At 36.9% G+C, this 21,504-nt stretch overlaps 1 protein-coding gene across 6 annotated transcripts in view; it reads right to left on the bottom strand.

Annotated features, from left to right (window-relative positions):
* Nucleotides 1-21,504, bottom strand: part of Bivm (basic, immunoglobulin-like variable motif containing) — a 34,192-nt gene that overhangs the window by 3,555 nt on the left and 9,133 nt on the right. For 5 of the 6 annotated variants that reach the window (XM_076872010.2, XM_077110672.1, XM_076872012.2 and 2 more), the window contains 6 exons: nucleotides 14,924-15,050; nucleotides 10,343-10,438; nucleotides 9,962-10,066; nucleotides 9,665-9,759; nucleotides 1,443-1,575; nucleotides 374-460 (listed from right to left, as the gene is read on the bottom strand). In XM_076872010.2, coding sequence (XP_076728125.1) covers nucleotides 374-460; nucleotides 1,443-1,575; nucleotides 9,665-9,759; nucleotides 9,962-10,066; nucleotides 10,343-10,438; nucleotides 14,924-15,050 — 643 coding nt within the window. The remainder of the gene's footprint in view (nucleotides 1-373; nucleotides 461-1,442; nucleotides 1,576-9,664; nucleotides 9,760-9,961; nucleotides 10,067-10,342; nucleotides 10,439-14,923; nucleotides 15,051-21,504) is intronic. The other variant, XM_076872013.2, reaches the window with a different exon arrangement.

Below are 21,504 nucleotides of genomic sequence, written 5' to 3'. Positions count from 1 at the left end.
TAATCAAAATCTCAACAAGTTTTTTTAAGTAGGAATCAACAAATTCTGAAATTTTTATAGAATAATATAGGTTCTAGATATGTTTCATAAATGAAGAAGCAGACAAAGAAGAATTTTGTATCATTTCATTTATATGAAATTCAAGAAGAGGCCAAGAAAAAATATGATGAAGAGATCTCAACTCAGGCTGCCTGTGGGAACAGACAAGAATAAAAAATGAGGGTACTTTCTATAACAATGAAAATGGACCACGTCTCCATGGGGTGATAAACTTATCAGAACTCATCTAATTTATACAATTGAGGTCCATGCTTTTTATGACATCTAAATCTTATCTCCATTAAAGAAGAAAAAAACAGGAAAGTCAACATACTTTTTACAGTGGATGGCAGGATGTTTCCTACTTGATTCTCCAATTAAGATCCAATATTCTACTTCCTGTGGTGAGAGAGGACCCCTGCTAAATATAAAATACATTTGTGGTAAGCGTAATAAATGTCATTCACCCTCTCAAGTACACTGCCTCAACTATATATCAAAGGGTCTGCTAAAATGCATTCAAAGATGGCGTTCATTAATCTAGAATGGATATTAGGTTTTAAGCTTGGGCAAACTTCTGAAGGCCATTAAAGACAACCTACAAATTAAATGTAAGCCTTAATTCCCTACTCAAAATCTAGGGCTCAAAGATTTTATATATCACCTTCAAATCCTAGAAGGAAAAAAAAATCCTAGCCTGCTACAAGCATTCTTCAATCTCTCTTCTCCTCTCACAATGCAACCAAGAAATTTCAACAGGTGCGATAAAATTACAAGCCTAAAACAAAGATACACTAATGCAACTTTTAACTACACTGATTTCCTAGACGTATCCCTGGAAATTCTAACTCAAACAGGTCTGGAATGGTCTTTCTTTAATAAAAGAAAGAAGCAAATATAACCATTAAGGTAATATAGTTCCTAACATTAGAAATAACAATGGGCTCTGAGTTTCCCTGCAACCAAGACAAAGGGAGAACCCTGATACACTACATGTTTTTCAGGTGAAGAAGGGAAGATAAAATCCCATGGTTTTCACTCAAAGATGGATGATGCTTTTCACTTTACTGAGCTGTAGCAATCCTCTTAATACATTGTTCATGTGGGACACTGGATGAGGAAACAGAGATACAGTATGGAAAGTCCTTTGGAACTATTTTAAAAGAGACATAAGAGTGAGTCTTCAAATGACTTTCTCTTATAATGGCTATACAACAGTAAAATGGATATGTGTTAAACTAAGATTAAACACAATTCTGCAAAAAAGCCATATATAATCTTTAAAGAACAGTCTAAGTTTTCAATTTCTAGGATACTTACAATATTTTTTAATTTTCCTTAAAACACTTTCTACAACACAATTTTCCTGTCAAAGTACCCAGATAAAATACACAAACACTTACCTGAAGGCCTTATTCGCTTTAACGGGAGTTGCTTCAAAGCCAATTGGACAAAAATAATGATTTTGGCAATGATAGATATAAGCCAGTGACTCGTCTTTCAATCCACGTGTTAACTTCAACAAGGCTCCTGAAGCTACCAAAACAGGACCAAACACACTGAGGGCCCATAAAGCAGTGGTCATGCTTTATACAACAGACTAGTTAGGACCAAAAGACAGAAAAGACATTGCTTGGAACACACGGACATTGCTGGGGGGAATGAGAAGATATTGAAAGGTACAAAAAGATTAATGAATTTATTTTCAGTTTCACTTTTTAAGATTGAAATTCAGACACACTGAATAGAAGAATATGTCCTTGCTTACCCAAACCTAATAATACACAAAGTTGTCTATGAGATTTAATTCCTATATAAAACCCAGTAACTTGTGCCTACAGCAATGATCTCAACTTTTCTGGTTGTGCACATCTATCACTCAAAATTCTGAATTACCATGCCCAGTTTAATCACATTTGTTCATCCACTGCATACATACACTTTTATACTAATGAGACAAAAAGTTAAATCTTTAATGTAGATTAAAATTAAGATATATATTCTAATATGGCTGTAGTATGTTCATCCCAGTTTAAAGACCACAGATATATACATAGATAAAGATAGATTCCAGGTAATAAGTAGGCTCCAAAAATGCCTACTTCCCCCAATAACACACTTTCTTTCTCCACATCTTCCTTCAAAAGTTACAAAGTTGTTCTTGTAAGAACCTCAGTCAGGCTGGAGCATGACAACAACCTCTTCTAACCATTCTTCCTCCTCTATTTCCCATAACTATAAGAGTTGTCAAGCAATTTTAAAAGCATTACCATAAGAAACAAGTTTTTACCAGCACTCAGTACCCAAAGCCATTAACTGAGGCTTCATTAACTTGCATTCCTGGAAGAAATTAAATTATTCATTAACAAATAGCCCATTAAAACTGGAAATCCTAAAAATAGTAGATAAAAGCTTGCAAATTACAGTTACAATGATCAATTTTCTGGGTCCTGAAGTAGCTGAAGACCACTAAAGACAGCAGGCCAATGACTAGAGAAAGGAGCAAGAGGTCCACTTCCCACATCTCCCACATGTCTCCTCTGCCCATGAAGACAATAACGTTTCTGGCTTAAATTCTTTCTCCAAAGTTGTTTCTTCTCAAAGTTGTTTCTTCTTCTTCCTCTTTTTTTTTTTTTTTTTTGGAGGGGGGGTAGTTCTAGGGATTAAACCCAGAGTCCCCCATGCTCTACAAGTGCCCTACTACCGAACCACATCCCCAGTCCCCAAAGCTTCATCTGGACCTTCTGTATAGATTTCTACCACCAGGGCATCCCTGAACAGCTAAGGGATCTTTTCTACCACAATCACTATTTCATAATGACAAATGATAGTCAGTTTTTTGTGGGTTTTGCTTGTATATCCCTGATGATCTAAAGACTGTTACCCGTGGACAGCTCTAAATGAAGAATTTTAAGAACTGAAGTTCAAAAAAAGAGTTAACATTTCATTTCCAAAACTGAACTTGACTGTAGATAGGTTCCAGGATAGTATATAAATCTAAATGTGTAGATTTAGCCATCTTATAATCTCAATAATTATAGAAGACATTTATACACACAACTGACTTAGAAAAACTCCTAAAATCATTTTAAGTCTTTTTAAGGTTGCAAAACTGATAAAAAGTTTTCCAAAATAATTTAAATGTTTTTCAAAAGAACTTTCAATATAATTTTTTTCCAGTGGAAATATTTATGTATTTCATACTTTCCTTCTTTCTTAATTCAAATGTAATACAAAAGTTTAGTGATTGTGAATAGTGATACTTTAATGTCCTAAAATGTATTCAAGATGTCATGAGCAAAAAAAAAAATGTCATGAGCAAATGAGGTAGGTAAGAAAGTCTGCTACCCTTAATACTCACATCATTTTGTCTGCTGATGTGACCTACTTTTCTGGAAAACGGGAGGTGGTTTTTCTCCTCTGCAGTGATATTTATGGGCTTATTATTATATATGATATGTTGAATATCTACCTACATGATGTAATATGTTAGAATGTTGATGAATTTATGACACTCAGGGATGTTTTTCTTCTTACTTCAAGGTACGTGACATCATTCTGTGTGGCTTAAGTTAGAGATCAGCAAACCTTTCCTTCTAGGGCCACCTAGTAAACACCTTAGGCTTACAGGTCACAGGCACTACTCACACAACTCAGCTCTGCCACTGTGGCCTGAGAGCAGCCTGGGCATGTGTGAGCCAATGGATGAAGCTGCGTTCCAATAAAACTTTATTGACACATCAGGCCCTGTGAGCAGGGGCAGTAGTTTGCCAACCTCATGCCAACAAATTTGGATCAGCAATTTTCAAACTTTTCTTAAGATGCAGCCCCTTCTTCAAAGAAACTTTGCATGGCAGACTAGTCCATTAAAGGAATAAAAGCAGAGCTGCTAAGGAAAAAAAAAAAATGGGAGGCCTGCAGGTGCCACCCTCTCCCCTACCAGTTCAGAATCCCCAGGACGCAACTAAACACAGTTTGAAATGATGGTATTTCCTACAAATGGAAAGCCATGTTCTTGATAAAGAGGCTGGATACCAACTCTTAGGAAGGCTACATCAGTGGTTCTCAAAGCTGAGAATGAAGGGCTTGTCAAAGGACACACTGCTGGCGCCACCCTTGGAGCAGCTGAGCCAGCAGGTCCGTGGTGGAGACCAAGAAATCTGCATTTCTAACAAGTTAGCAGGTGATACCGATGGTGGTCCAGAAATCATAGTTTGAGAGTCACTGGTCTAAAGTTAAGAGGAAATTTTAATTTAACTCAATTCATGAGCACCTTATAATGCAAGGAAACGATAGGGAAGATGATACAAGTAACTTTAATATAAGGGGGAATACGACAGGACTACAAAACAGATATAGAATTCAAAGGAGAAAGTGCACATTGGGTTTGAGGAATCAAGAAGATGTGGCATTCAAGATGGAACTTAATGAGGTGGCGGGATTTCAACAACCCACATAGAGGAAAGGGTGGGAGGAGAAAACAAAACCACAGGAGTGGGAGGGATGTGTCAGGGAACAGCAAGTCTCTTGGTTTAGAACAGAAGGTACAATAGTAGAAAGAAGCCTACCGTAGGACACCCCCACAATTTCAGGACAAAGCCAGAAAAAGATCACCCTCTGAAACAAAGACAGTAAATACAGTATTTAATACATTACAGTCTTTATCCAAGAGAGTGCTTCTGTGAATGAGAAGGCATGAATGTGTTAGTGACAGGAGCCAAACCCAGAACAAAGTGCAGTCTAGAACTGTATTTTATCTAAAAAATCTGGAACTTAAGTGACAGCGCAACCACCACTAAACAGAGTCATGAACTTACAGAGGAGAGAGAAGAGATTAAAACTATGGGAATTAGCAGGTTTGCTGTACCATCGAGAGAAGCCAGGGTTGAGCTGCCAGCAAGAGAATTCAGGTCCATGAGGTAGAATGAGTCTTACCTTAGTACATTAACATCTGACATTTTTAAGATTTGTTTAATATGAGCTTGTCATAATAGAGACTGATCAGCTATACAAAACCCAGCAAACTCTAAAAGAATTTATTAGAATGTATTTTTACAACTTAAAAGGTAAGAGATTCTGGAACTGTGATCAGTTATTCAGCAGCATCCCATCATCCTGCAAGGGCCTCACCCTCTTGACAGCTCTAAATACCACAGGTACACATGGGACAGCAGTGGAAGGACAATCTGCATCAATTTGGAAAGATACCAGGGGTTTGTGCCACAGGCAGGCACCCAAGAGCTGCTAGGGAGGAAAGGGAAGTTAGCACTGCGCGGTGAGGAGATTTATCTGGAATTGTGTTTATTATGAATTGGAGAAAAACAGTGGACAAGGAAAATGGATATTAATGCACTTTCCCCTTGGGGTATGCAGGGATGCTCAGCGAACTGGAGTTCCAGCCGTGGGTAGGATATGTGTGGGTCATGTCATGATGAGGAAGAGGTTGGTATTCTCTGTTAGGCAAAGTCATGACCTGCAATACCCACTGGAAAAACAAAAAGTAGACATCTGAACAAAAGTCAAATTTCCAAGCCAACTGACTAAAAAAAAAATGAATCTGGACTTCCCTGGTATAAATTATTGTGGTTAAGCCAAGCTATCTGAATGGATGGCTAAATACTGAGACTAATTACACCTCTGAAAAAAATACTTCAACTCACATTAACAGTTAAATTTTATCAAAATCTCTACACTTTTATTCCATGAGTAAGTTCAGTTTACTGAGGGCCCACTGGAAATGAATGTGTGCTCAAACACAAGGGAATTATTGTCAAAGAAGCAGAGTCCCAGGAAAACTCAAGCCCAGGGTGAAAAACATCCATAAAAAATAATTTAAACATAAAAAGAAGAAACATTTCAGGGTATATTTTAAAAGCAAGCAGCACCAACTGACAAAGGTTTTCACTACTGAATATTTAAGACACAATCAAGAAAAGCCTATCTCTGTAATTCTTTATTCTACAGTGAGAGAAATCAGAAAAAATGCTCATACTACGGAGCCTCATTCCTCCCTGAATACAATCAGAAGCTGTAGGGAACATGCTCAAGGTCATGAGCATCACACATGGAATCAGAGGGCTATACAGGACCATCCCTACGGACAAGGAGCCAGACCCTCACATTGACAAGATTAACTATAAGGTAGCATATACCAAATGCCAGATGACAGATGCAGATACTTAGCACTGTAAGAGTTAAGAGGAATCCAGGCTAAAGTGGCCAGACGGTTCAGGGCTTCTGCGGGACCAGTGACAGTGTGAAACTCTCTCAGGAAGACCAGAGAGTTTCAGGGCAGTAAGCAGATTAATTAACCTTCAGGAAAAGCACATAGAAAAGGTAACAGGAACAATTCAAGTGTTCTAAAATGAAAAGGAAAATAGGAATAAAGGTGGGAAAATATTTTACTAAAACTTAAATTTGCACAAACCACCACTGATCCTTCACCTCCCTGCCAAAAAAAGAAATTGGGTAGTTTATCCCATTTCTCAAATGAAAAGAGACTAGAAGTATGTTGGAGGAAGTTTAAACATACAAGTTAAAAAAATCAGTGCAACCCAGTACCACACATCCTGCACATTCGAGATTGTTAAGATAACTGGACAGCATGTCCATCAAATCATTACACTTAAATTTGTCATGAAGAACTTGGGAGGTACCAGACTACTGGAAAATTTCTAAAAGTATACAACTTCAAAATACTTATAAGTGAGAATTTTTAATAAAATATGGTATAAAATCTTAAAGTTGTCCAGAACATTTGGTCAAAACTCTTATACCAGAATAGCAGTTCCTTAAGGAATCAACTTTATCCAGGGCCCTTTTAGTATGTTATTAATTAAGGTTTATATTCTCTTCCTTTGAGAATTTGATTAAATTTAATATGACTCATGTTTCCTCCATACCCAGAGTTTCTTTGCTATCCTATGTTCTTTCATATTCTAGTTTCTCTGAGTGTTCATGATTCCCTTGATTCTCTTAATTTCACTGGCCCATCTTTTCATTCATTCTCCCACTCCATCTTGATGCTGCCAAAAGCTGTGAAAAGCTCTGATGAAATCCTCTTATGATCAGCAGCCCAAAAGGCAAGCACATGAAAGGACTAAGGGTTCTTATCCAGTGTCTCCCAGGATCCTGCTCAGACCACAGCCTTGGGACCCAGCCCAGGAAGTGTACAGCATGGCTTTCCTTGTATCCTACACATATGTGTGACATGCCCCTCACTGATTATTTCTACTCCTACCTTTTGGTCCATGCTCCATTAAGAAAGATACATAGAGTCCCATGAAACAGTTTAGAAGTGATTCTGAGAGGTTTTAACCTTTTTCTGAACACTTACTACACAGAAGGCAAGGTCCAGGGCACTGCTAAATGTAAATTTCAGGCTTTAGGAAAAGATAACAACTAGCAGTCTGAAAAAGTTCCAAGGAAGGAAGGATACCAGATGGGCAGGGCTAGCACTTGAGTGCAGATGCTGAGGTGTTTGGGAGGGAGGGGAGGGAGAGCAGGCTAGAGCCAGAAGAAGGGTTGCTGAAGAAAGAGGAAGCTAAGTATCTCCTTCCTATGTCAGGCAAGCGCGCTACCGCCTGAGCCACATCCCTAGCCCTGGAAAAAACTATTTTTTAAGAACAACCTAGGCATGGAGCAAAAGTTCTATCAGAGGCACACACAAAATGTGATATTCTGGGGGATGGAGGGATTTGATCTTGTGTGGCAAGCAGAAGAAACAGTCCTTCTCGAACTTGAGTCCAGGATGAGCAGCTAAATAGCAATCTGTCAAAGTAAGAAAACACTGCATTCCATGTGTTCCACAACGGGACTTTTCATAAGCAGGTGCAAAGAGCTAACCACGATCTGTACTTTGTGAAGAACAGGGTAAGAAAGGGAAGCCCAACAAAGCCCCGCAAAGAGACTGGCAAGAGAGCTGCCAGTCCCACAAGTGTCAGGTGGCAGTATATAGGCATCATCAGCTAAGGTCAGGATTGGCAAGCTCCCACCCACAGGCCAAACCAAGACTGCAGCCTGCAGCCTATTTTGAATAGCCAGGAAGCTCAATGAATCAGGGGCTTTCGAATGAAAACTATGATAAAAAAAAAAATTAAAACATTCAAACTCAATGGACAGTATCAAAAGCAAACCAGACAAATGAACAACCTGGAAAATATATCCTTTTAAACTTTTTAATTGCCTGATTCATTACTGAGAAGGATGTGTTAACAGTCTGCCTAGAAATAAAAAAAAAAAAAAAAAAATTGACACAACATTTCAATCTGTCTTTTCCACAGGGACAGACAAGCCCCAGGTGAATGCACAGAACTCAGTCATAAAAGAAGCTAGTGCTTGTGGAGTCCTCACTCCACACAATACAAGGTGCTCAGTGAGTCACAAATAGGTCCCCTTTTGTCTTCACCATGCCCAATACAGTGAGTACAAATACCAAAAGACAAAGGGTTTACACAAGGACACAGTAAGTTACTTTTTTCAAGGTCACAAACGAGCATGCATAGAAACCAACACATACTCTCCAAGTTGCCCACTTCATAACCAACTTGATAAACCCCACAGAGGTGAACAGAAATGCACCTTACTCAGTGTTCAGTCCCTGACCTTGGTAAACCATACACCTCTATTGATAACAGCTCTCTCCTAGACCAATCCTTGAGCCCTCTTCTCAACCAGTCTCAACCTTGGGGTTTGTGTCCAGTTTTTGCAAGAATCTTGTTAAGGCAGCTTAAATAGAATCTTCCACTCTTGGTAGTTGATCAAGTTCCTTATCACCCCATCCTTGATGTCTAAGCCCTTGGTCTGCATTAAGCAGGGAGACTGATATGCTGTTTTGATAAGAATCCTCCTAACCTTGAAGTCTCTTCTTAGTAACTGACCCTTGACTCTGCTCCTTGACTGTGAGTTCCCAGCTGTCTTTGTTGTCTTTGGAGTTGAGTCCAATCTCTCTTCCCTAGTGTAATAGCCTACTGTGACAATCGTGAGTTGTTCCATTTCACAACCGTCAGAGTCATTTTTCTTTAACATGAAATTACATTTATCAGATTTGTAAAGTCAAAAGATTAATGTATAGTTTTCAAATGCACATTGTTCAATAATACAAATAACTTAATTAGTGGCTAACTGATCTTTAAAATCAAGTCCACATTTTTCTTTGTTGTAACGAAGACAGTTTTATAATAGAGCTTTGTCACTTTCATAGTCTGTTGTCCTGTTGTTATCATGCAGGTCTGGCATCAGATATTCTTAAATCCTTTCATTCCCTTATAAGAAAAGGAACTGCAATTCTATGCTTATTCCCAAAGATATTTCACTAGCACACACATGCCTGAACCCAGACAATACAAACAGTGTGTCACAGTCATGTTTATGGTAGATCTTAAAGTTCTAAAAGTTCTACATGCAAATATCAGAAAAGGTAAACATTCAACTGAATATTGAAGAGTCCCCTACAGATTACTATCATGATTTTCCATTTGGATAAACAGATATGAAAGTGACAGGTTGTGTTGAGGATTTACATAATGTCTCATGAATTAAATAGCCAATCTCTGAATCGGATGCTTAAGCAGGTGTGTGTGTGTACACACACAAATGGGCATAAATCTTGTATATGTTCACCTACCCGTTTCTCCAGCTGTTTTGTTCTTCCCATGAGGCTTATATAGAACATAAGAGCATCCTTTTACATGGAAGTGGTCATTAATTTGTCTAAACCATCTGAAAATAACAAGAAAATTTGCTTATAGCACCAATTCTTTAACAAGGAAGGCCATTGTTTGAATTCTAGAGAAATTCAAGCCAAACCCAAGCTCAACATATCAATGACTGGTCAGAGACTAGCATGGTTTAACACACACCTACAGTATCAGTACATTGCAGAACTAGAAACAACGGACTGCTTCGAAGTAGTGCTTTGTACCTCATGAGTGTTGTGTTTCCGGTGAAAGGGCCAAACCTGATATCTTCAAATGGGGGTTGAAAGCCCAAAATATGTAAAGCCTCTTCTTGGGTAATAGGTGGAAGACTATAAGAGAAACACCGTCTTTCATTTTACAGTTCCAATCACACACAAAAATCTGTCTCAATGTCAATACATATGTCTGGCTTGCACATAGTTTAGCACTATTCTTTGTTTTTATTTTATTGAAGACATGCATATGTTTTAAGTTAAAAGATTAATAATATGATTCAGCAGTTTTTTCTTAATTTATGAAAAACCTATCCTGCCTTCTATTGGAGAAACAACACCAAACCACTTTCAAATTTGGAACTGGAGAAACCAATAAAGTGGCATACTTACCTTCCAGCTCCCATTGTGCTATATAAGAAATTCCAACAAGAAATTAATGAGGAGATGCCACATGAAGTCTTATATTGTGGTCGGCTTATGCAGTACCTGAAAAAATAAAAGATCACTTTCTTCATTTGAATAAATATGAAAAAAATAACAGAAATATTCATCTAATGATGATTTAAAGTGTTAATATAAAGAAAGTTTTGATCACTGAAAGCAATATAAAACCTTTATTCATTTAAAATATTTTTGTACTTATTGAACATTATAAATTCATAATAATAATAAGTCATCTATTTTAATAAGGATAGCTAATATGACTATTAAAATGAATAGTATCCAAACTAATGGAAAAATGGATGATATATGAATTTAGATATCAGCTACTCAATTTCAGCTTGAATGCCTAGCTGAGCAGCAAATGCAATTATTTGCAATCTCTGAAATACTGGAGAAACAGGGCAAAGCATTGTCCCCCACATTTCAAGTTTACAGGGAGATTCTTCAATTTGAACTAAAAGACATCCATTTATCACCCACTGTGTCCTGGACAAGAATCCATTGAGCAGAACTGTCACAGAGGATTTTAAAAATGAAACACAAAACCCTTACATGGCACAATTCAGTTGTGTAACCCAGACAGTTTTCCAAGCAGTCAAGTTTCAAGGGAAATGACAAAGACTCACATGGACATAAGGAAAAAAAACAGACTACAGGATTCAGTTTTAAAGACGAAATAAGGTTAGCTTTCAAATGATGTTTTCCTAACTAATGAAGGTACTAAGGAGTGGCCAAAGTAAAAGAGAAAAACAAGCCTTATCGTTGTAATTACAGTTTTAGTCTTACCTGGAAATTTATTTACAAAAGAGAAAAATTTTATACATATGTGTATTTGTATGTATATGTTTGTATATGAATTTATAATGCAGATATGTACACAAATCAGCAATGACCCTCAAATATATAGATCGAATTGTGAAACTTAATACCCTGAGACACAAAAACTAATCACAGTCATTTGATATAATATGCTAAGTTTTATGGGTTTAACAGTGTCCCCTAAACAGATAAGCCTAACTCCTGATATCTATGAATGCGACCTTATTTGGAAATAGGGTCTTTGCAGATATATTCAAGTTAATGATGTGAGGACATATTGAAGAAAGGTACATCCTTAATTCAATGACTGGTGTCCTTCTAAGAAGGAAAAAAAAAACAGATAGGTATGAAGAAACAGATGCATGGGGGAAGAGGTTGAAGTTCCACACGAATTTTAAGATTTCTTTTTTCCATTTCTACCAAAATTGCCTTTGATATTTTCATAGGGATTGCACTAAACATGTAGCTCCCTCCAGGAATTACAGCCATTTTAATGATAATTGAGTCTTCCAATCCATGAACATGAGATTGCTTTCCATTTACTTGTACTTTAGTTTATTTCAGTAATGTTTTTTTTATTATTATTTTTTATTGGTTATTTCAGTAATGTTTTGTTAATTTCAGTGAAGAAGTCTTTTACATCCTTGGTTGAGTTTAGGCTTCATTATTTAATTACTTTTGATACTATTGTAAAACGGATTATTTTTTTAATTTCCCATATGTGTTGTTCACTAGTGTATAGAAATATAACTGATTTTTATGTGTTGATTTTGTAGTATATAACTTTGATGAACTTGTTTATTACTTATAACAGTAATATTTTATGGAATCTTGAGTTGTCTACTTATAAAATTATGTCATCTGCTTGATAATTTTACTTTTTCTGTTCTGTTATACTTTTCCTTTTCTTGCTTAATTTTTCTGGCTAGGACTTCCAGTACTATTTTGAATCTAACTAGTGATATTGGGCATCCTTGTCTTCTTCCTAATCATAGGGGAAATTTTTGTTTGTTTGTTTTTTATCTTGAGTACAGTACCTGTAGGCTTTTTGAATATGGCCATCATTATGTCGAGGTAGTTTCCTTCTAGCATGTTAAGTTGTTTTTATAATGAAAATAATTTGAATGTTATTAAATGCCTTTTCTGTGTGAGTCATAAGAGCTTTGTCTGTACTTCTATTAATAAAGGGTATTACATTGATTTTTTTAAAGAAAAATGCAAAGATGAATTATTACTTACTGTAAAGGAGGGTTATGCTAGTCAGACAGTCTCTCCAAGAACAGCCAACTTATACACTGATTGATTTTTATACGTTGAACCCTCCTTGTATTCCAAGAGTAAGTCTCACCTGGTCATGGAGTATGATTGTTTTTTAATGTGCTGTTGAATTTGGATTTCTAATTTTTTGGTAAGGATTTTTGAATCAATATTCTTCAAGAATATTCATCTGTATATTTCTTTTCTTATAGTATCTTTGACTGATCTTGGTATCAGACTAATTGGCCTCATAAAATGAATTTATAAGTATTCTTTCCTCTTTAAATTGTTGGAAGAGTTTAAGAAGGATTGATGTTCATTTGAGTGTTTCCCCAGTTTCTAATGATCAAGAGGGTCATGGTATTCTTACATCTAAAAATACAGGTGGCCTGTGTTCCACTCTTGAAATCACTATCTTCTCCACAATTAACTAGGATCTTCAACGGGAAGTTAGGCAGCAAGATGATAAAGTGGTGGTTGTCAGTGTCTTCCTCTGCATTTCTGCCATGTTAAACTGAATATCCACAAAAAAAAAAAAAAAAAAAAAACCAAAACTCTGCAGATTCTCCCCAACATTACTGCTTTCATCCCTTGACCAAAGGCTCACTGGATGGTTTAGAGGGACCATCACATAAACATTTAAGGAGACCTGCATTGCTTGAGGTCTGCAGCAGTCTGCGCTGCTCTGAGTCCTCTCTCTGTTGATCCAGTATGCACAGGACATGGTAAGTACATTTTAGCTGCTATGGTTCAGGGATATTGCTAATCCTTTGTTCTAAAGAAGACGGAGCTTTCCCCATGGTTTTCATTTTGCTGCTGCTGCTGTTATTCATGGGTTTTCAGAAAGGAATAGAGTTTTTATTAAAGCCTATACTTACTCTGTCATATTGAAATCCGCCCCCCTCCTTCCATCTTCAACACTTCACAAATCTTGGGCATCCTAAGGCATCTCATCAAGCTAGTTTTCCTCCTCAGACATTTGATCCTCCCGAGGTTCAAAGGGACCACTAATCCACTGGAATACCATTGATTTTTTTTAGTGAAAACAAGAAGGCCACCAGAAAGCATATCCACAGTTTGCTGTTGTCCTTATTCAAAGTAATCAATGTGAGTATGAATTTCAATGTAAGAAATTTTTGTGGACAAGTGATTAATTTGTGGTCCACCCTGAGGAAGCACTAGCAACTAATTCATTTATTGACTTTTTCTTTTTTCTATTGTGAACAATTCTGCTTCAACCTTTGGGATTATTTTCCATTCCAATATTATATGGTGTTTTATATGTCACAGAATTTATCTTTACAAATATTTGGAAGTATTATATGCCTACAAATTCTTTCTTGTAATACCAAGTATAGCCTAAAACATAAAAATTTTAATATTTTTTTTTAAAAGACAGAGGGCAAGGAAAGTTTCCCTTAAAATTTTTCATACTTCTTCATCAACCCAAACTTGTTAACTGGTCTTATTCTCCACCAGGTTAAAATTTTTACCAACACTTTACTATCTTTTATAGGCTTTCCTATTCCAACCCTAATCTTGCAATACTTTTAGTGGGAAATAGCCCTAGAATTATTCCCCTCAAGACACTTCTCCCATCTGTCCTTCCTAGTCTGTCTTTGTGGCCTCACATGTTATAACATTAACATTTAATTACACATACTTGTTATTAAAACAAATCATAAGTCTAAAAGGCTGGAAGCAAAAATGTACAAAGCCATTCTTCAAAGAAGCCTGAATTAATGTTTTTATTTTTGTGTTTCTTCTCCAATACATACTACATACTAACTACTCTCAGATTATCTCTGTAAAATGTGCTTTCATTAAGAAATCTTCAATGGTTTATCTCTACCTCAGGAAAAAAATCTATGGGCTAGGTGTGAAGACATTTTCAGACAATCTTGGAACTGAATTCAGCCTAGGATTTATATTGCTAATTTTATTAGATCTGAGAGTAGTACCTGGTTACATAAAAGCCATTTTTTAGAGATGATACTTAGGCATTTTATGTAAAATATGATTAATTTCAGTCATTTACTTGAAAATTCTTCAGCAAAGAAAAACTAGGCATATAACTATATCAAAATATGACCATTTAGATAACCATAATGTGGAATTACACAGATGATTCTTTTTTAGTTATACATGACAGTAGAATCCATTTTGACATAATTATAAAAGCATGGAATAAATCTTATTCTAATTCAGGGCCCAGTACCTCTTCTTTCACACAGATTATTCCAATACCAGGAGAGTCTGGGAAACACGGGCATGGCTCATAATTAATCTACTCCAAAAATTTATAGTACATTTGAATATTTATAAATCCTGGATATAATCTGAGAACTAGAAATATTTATCACATATGATTTATTAACTTATAATAACAAAGTTATTGCCAAAATATGTATTTTAAAAATTGAAAAGTAAAAATTGTAATGACAGCAGTACCATCGTCTGAGGTCTAATACTTTCCGCTGTTTAATGTCCTCAAGAGGAGAATGCTGAGGACATTCTCTCTGATGCCTTCCTTTTTTCTCAGAAGTTTTTTTCTTGGAAACTTGTTTCTTTGCATTGCCTAGAATACAAAGAATAAAATAAACAAACTGCTTGGAATGAAGTAAGCTGCCATGGTAAAAATTACATATCAAAATTTAAAAGTGGGCTGGGGATATAGCTCAGTTGGTAGAGTTCTTGCCTTGCATGCACAAGGCCCTTGGTTCAATCCCCAGCACCACAAAAAAAAAAAAAAAAAGCAACTACCATTAGCTCTAAAAATGACATTTGCAAACACAACGAAGTAATACATGTATTTTCAAGAATAGTTCTCATGAAGAGAAAGCAAGACAGAAAAAAAAAATTATTTGATCAACCAGGGTTGCTGTCTCTTATCAAGTTCTTACATTGCAAATCCAGAGCTAGTCACTTAGCTGGTGAAGAATCAATCACAAAATCTTTAGCTACATCTAGAAAATCAAGTTATCAACAGTAAACTATTGAACTAGACCATTTCCAGAAAATAATTTCCTTCCATAAAACAGTAAAACCACATTAATGAAAATTTGTTAAAAAGCAAAAGTACTGTATGCAGTAATGTGATTAGGGATGCTTAAAAATCCCTCGAGGCCTTCAGAGATACAAATGAATGGCAAATGACGCACATGTGCATTATTAGAATTTAACATTAGCACCAGGAACCAAAATGGTAGAAAAAGTCTCCTTTCCCTGTGCATGCACGTACATATGTATGCATGTATACACACAAACACATGCACGCCTGCACATACACCTCCCCAGAGACAGACAACCAGCAGTGGTTTCCTACAAGGGAAGGGAGAATTATCAGCTGGAAAAAAGGGAGGCAAATGTGAAAATTTACCTGTTTAATTTTTATTCTTTTTAATCTCTGAACCATGCTAATGGATTTTTCGGTCACAAAATTATATAAATTAAAATATCAGCAATGTCCAAACTCATTTTGTTAAAATGCTATTAACATTTCAGGCAACTACACTCAGATACTTTAAATACTTTCATAAAATCTAACTGAAGGTCAGTTAAGGTTGGGAATATAGTTCAGTAGGTAGGGTACTTGCCTTGCATGCACAAGGCCCGGGGTTCAATCCCCAGCACCACAAAAAACAAAAACAAAACCTTAACTGAAGGTTATAAAACAGATTATATAGATACATTCCTAGTAAACAAACATGGCCAGGGAATTGCATTATTCACTCAAAATGCCTACCACAGCCAGGTGTGGTGGCACACACCTATAATTCCAGCAATTCAGGAGGATCACAAGTTCAAGGCCAACGTGGGCAACTTAGTGAGACCCTATCTCAAAATAAAAAATAAAAAGGTCTAGGGATGTTGCTCAGTGATAAAACACCCCTGAGTCCAATCCCCAGTACTGAAAAAAAGAAACTATTCACACACACACACACACACACACACACACACACAACTTTTCTCAAAGTTCCTACAATGCAACCCTGTGACACCCAAAACAAGCTGGAACTCAGAAACTATTATAACATATGTAATATCTGTAAAGTGTCAGAATAAGGAAGACTGTACAATCAAGAAGCAATTCCCCCCTTTGTTTAAATTATTCTTAGTCTTCACAGAGAACATCATATTTTTCACAGAACTGAGCAACCACCTGCAAACATGAGCTAAAACTCATTGTGCCAACTTTCCCTCACTGATCAAATGGACAGTAAAGAGTCAGAAGACAGAAAAATGGCTTTCTACCATTTCCTGAAATATTTTCACTGCCTAATAATGACTTAATTCCCTTGACAGTTTTCCTAGCCACTTAGTTTCACAGCTAACAAAACATGGAAATCTGTGACCACAGCAGGCCACGGAAGGGTCTGTTCTCCCACTTTCCTCCAAGGGCTGCAGGAACCTGTCCTCTGTGCACTTTTGGTTTAATCCTGAGTCAGGGAAACTACCCCTGCCCCCAATAAAAAAACAGAATCCTCTTAAAATTAAGGGAGTAATTCATTTGGGGGGAAATGAGATAGCCAAGCAGGCTCTCAGCCTTATGCAGTTAACAGTTGCACCAAAAAATTAGGAGTTAAAAATTGGACCAATCTTTGAGGCCATAAAATTAAGATAACTCACCAGGAGAAGGGAGGTTGGGAAGACAGCTCAGCCTTCTGAGCCCATGCTTTCAACAGTAATACCAAGAAGCCACAGCCAGACAATGTCACTAAAATCAAACCCACTGAGACCAGACAATAGTCTTCCCTGTCCTGAAAAAAATATTAGGGACTTTCCCAGATGACAAGGAGCAACATCAGGGGGTCAGGGGCAAATGCACGCACAGAACAGTCACTGAGGTTACCCACAGCCACCTTTACTTCTTTGGCATGGCACACCCCAATGTGAGACTGAAGATGGTAATGAGACATGTGCTGCATGAAAAGGCAGGTTGAAGAAGAGACAGGCCCAGTTAAAACCCTCTGGAGGTGATGGCATCAAGGGACTGGGACCCTGCTTACACTGCAGACGCCATAAAAATTCTACAACTCGGGCTGGGATTGTGGCTCAGCAGTAGAGTGTTTGCCTAGCAAGTGCAAGGTCCTGGGTTCGATCCTCAGCACCATATAAAAATAAATAAAATAAAGGTATTGTGTCCAACTACAACTAAAAAATAAATATTTTTTTAAAAATTCTACAGCTTCTGAATTTTGCTTTAGCCATCCTGACTCTCTCATCAGCACTGTCTCCTTTCTGGGTCAAGAAGAAGCCTCCACTGAAGAGCCTCATTCCTTTTACACATGTGCATGGCCTGATTCTTCTGGTAGAGAGCATAAGAAACCACTGAGCCCGTGGGTCCTGTACACAAAAGGAATCCACATCAAAGTGGAAGGTGGGATGGGAACAGAAAAGAGCAACCTCTAAACACTTCTGTCTCCCCATCATATCAATTCAGTCACCTTTGCCCACTGCCCCTTGTCATTCCCATACCCTTTCTTCCATTGTTCATCCTACCCGCAACACACCATGTAGCCCCATCACCAATGTATACACACACACACACACACACACAGAGACACACTCACTGGCTTTTAGAAAAAGATGTAAATCTAGCATATGAAAAAGAAAACGCATCATCATTTTTACTTGAAGGAGCCTAAGAGAGTTCTGGGCAATTACCATCAATGGAAAGTGGGAAGGGGCAGGAAAAAAGGGGAGCTGCAAAGAAAGGGAGGCCCAGATTGTGTGTATAAATTGGGGCCAAATCTTGGGCTGACCCCTGAAGCATGCATGCATAGAGCAAGCCCCAAGCAAAACAGCTGAGGCTAAAAGGACTGAACTGAGAACGAAGCTGTCCCCAAAAGACAGAATTTACAGTTTTGGTTCAAACAAATTTATTGCTTCCATAACAAAAAACTCAGCAGGTATTAGAATTACACACTGAGATCTATGAAATGTTCTGGTAATAAATAAAAAGATGGCAAACCTTTCCAGGTAAAAAAGAAAAGCTAAAAAGAAGTATAAATTCTAAAACTAAAATAAAAAAATGGAAAAAGACATCTACGTAAACACTAATCAAAAGAAAGCTGCAACATTTATATCGGTATCAAACACACTGGCTTTCAGAACAACAAACACTGCCAGGGATGATGAGACATTTCATAATGATAAAAGGGGCCAGTTCATGAAGAAGGGATAAAACTCATAAAGTTATGTGTATGCACCTAATATAAGCTTCAAATCACAGTTTTTTAAAAATCTACAGAATGAACAGGACAGTGGAGAGCAGCAGGAATCTATCTCCCCATGTGGACAATTATACCCACAAATCTGTTGTGATTATCTGGATACTCTGGAGTCTACAAAAAGAATGGTGACTTCCAGGGAAAGGCTTGCAGAGTAAATTGCTGATGGTTCTAGTCAATTTCAGCTCACAGCAAGGTACTGTCTACCCAGCCCCAGCTCAGGGACAGGCAAGAATGCAAGCGGTCCTGAGCATCTTCCAGGCAGCTTGAGAAGCCAGGCTGGGTGCCACAGGGACTGTGTCCTACAAAATTTGGTGATATGTGTTTTAATTGCTGGTTGCTGCTTCTGGTCTTAGAAGCACAGATGCATGGAGGGAGCAGCTATTCCTTTACCCCACTCCCACTACAGCTGTCCCCCTCCAGAGGATGAAAAGTCCCAATGTCTTTTTATGTTATTTGTTTTTCCTTTTTAAATTTCTCTTTCACTTTTCTTTTTTATCCTTTTTGGCAACCAAACCTTTAAATTCTAGGATATTCAAAAGCAACAACATACATAGGGTAATTTAGAAAGTCACTATGCATACCCAGGGAAAGACGTGGGTTTTAAAAAAGATCTCAGAATTCCTTAAGTTTAGACCTCAGTCTGACAAGCAGCATGGATACAAACTATAGCAATCAAAAAACAAAAACAAGTCAACAAGCCCTAGCAGGAGAGAATAATCTGATTTCCAGATTATTAGATTACATTTGTTAAGTCCAGTTTCCAACAGAAATATCAAAATCACAAGACACACAAAGAAACAGGGAAATATGGCTCATTCAAAGGAATATATATATATATATATATATATATATATATATATATACATATATATATATATATACACATACATACATATATATGTATATCACACACACACACACACACACACACACACACACACCATCTCTGCGAAAGGCCAGAAGGCAGACTGGCTACACAAAGACTTTAAAACCACTGTCTTAAAGACGCTTGAAGAACTAAAAAGAGACATTTTATATATATATATATATATATATATATATATATATATATACACACACACAAATGGAAATAACAATAAAGAGACAGTAAACCCAAAAAGAAGCCAAAAAGAAATTCTTCAGCTGAATAATAACAATAACGAATGAAGAATTCACTAGAGGGATTCAATAGCAGATTTGAGCAGGCAGAAGAAACAATTAGTGGACTTGAACACACAGAACAACTGAAAATATTGAGTCAGAGGAACAGAAAAAGAAAGATTAAAGAAAAGTGGACAAAGCTGAGGACACCATCATGTGGACCAACCTATTCATTATGGTAGTTCCAAAGGAGAGGAGAGAAAGAAAGGGGAAAAGAGATTATCCAAAATAAATAACGGCTGAAAATTTCCCAAACTTGATGAAAGATATGAATATAAACATCCCAGAATCTAAGCAACTCCAAGAGGAATGAACCCAAAGAGACCCCACTCCAAAACACAGTATAATCAAACTGTTGAAAGATAGACAAAGAATCTTGAAAACAGCAGGAGGGAAGCAACTTATCACCAACAAGGCATCCCCAAGAGGAATACCAGCAGATTTCTCATGAGAAACTTTGAAGGCCAAAAGGCAGCAGACTGATGTATTCAAAGTGCTAAAAGAAGGAAGGATATCAACCAAGACTCTAAGACTAGCAATACTGTTCTTCAAATGTGAAGGAACAATTAAGACATTCCCTAACAAAAACTGGGGGAGTTCATTACCAGTAGATCTGCCCTGCAAGGAATGCTAAAGGGAGTCCTGTAGGTTGAAATGAAAGGACACTAGAGAGAAACTCAAAGCAATGGGAAGAAATAAAGATCTCAGTGAATGTACTTACATGAACATCTATAAAATTATTAGTTTATCCTTGGTTTGCAACTCCACTTCCTATGCTCCGCATGATGTAAAAGACTAATACATTTTTTAAAAACTATTATTCATTTAAAAGCTAGTCTTTTGGGGCTGGGACTGTGTGATTCAGTGATAGAGTGTCTAGCATGTGCAAGGCCCTGGGTTCTATCCTCAGCACCACATAAAAATAAATAAATAAATAACGATATTGTGTCCAGTTACAACTAAAAAATAAATATTTAAAAAAAACTAGTATTATTAATTTGATTTGTAACTTCACATTTTTTTCTACATTATTTAAGAGGTTAATGCATCAAAATATTAGTTTACGTTCTGGAAAATACTACATATAAAGATGCAATGCTGTACCATCAATAACTCCAAGAGTGTGAGGGTAAAGCTTATAGGAACAGAATTTTTTAATGTTACTGAATTTAAGATGGTAAAAGTTCTAACTGGATTGTTACAATATTAGGATGTTCAATGTAATCCCCATAGACACCATAAAGAAAGTGCCTATAGAATACACATATATAAATAAAGGAAGTAAAAAAGAATTAAAACATTTCACTGCAAAAAAACAACAAAAAGCAAGATAGTAATGCAGAAAATGGGGGAAATAAAGCTGTAAGGCATGTAGAAAACAAATAGCACAAAGAAGTGAAGTCCTTCCTTATCATTGTTTACCTTATATGCAAATGAACCAACTGCTCTGATCAAAAGACAGAGAGTGGTTGGTCTGGGGATGTGGCTCAAGTGGTAACGCGCTCGCCTGGGGGTGCTGGGTTCGATCCTCAGCACCACATAAAAATAAAATAAAGATGTTGTGTCCACCAAAAACTAAAAATTAATTCTCTCTCTCTCTCCCCCCGCCTCTTATTCTCTCTTTAAAAAAAAAAA

This window comes from Callospermophilus lateralis, chromosome 12 (assembly GCF_048772815.1).
Source record: "Callospermophilus lateralis isolate mCalLat2 chromosome 12, mCalLat2.hap1, whole genome shotgun sequence".
In the NCBI taxonomy this organism is placed as follows: domain Eukaryota; kingdom Metazoa; phylum Chordata; class Mammalia; order Rodentia; family Sciuridae; genus Callospermophilus; species Callospermophilus lateralis.
This window is presented reverse-complemented; position numbering and strand designations above follow the sequence as displayed.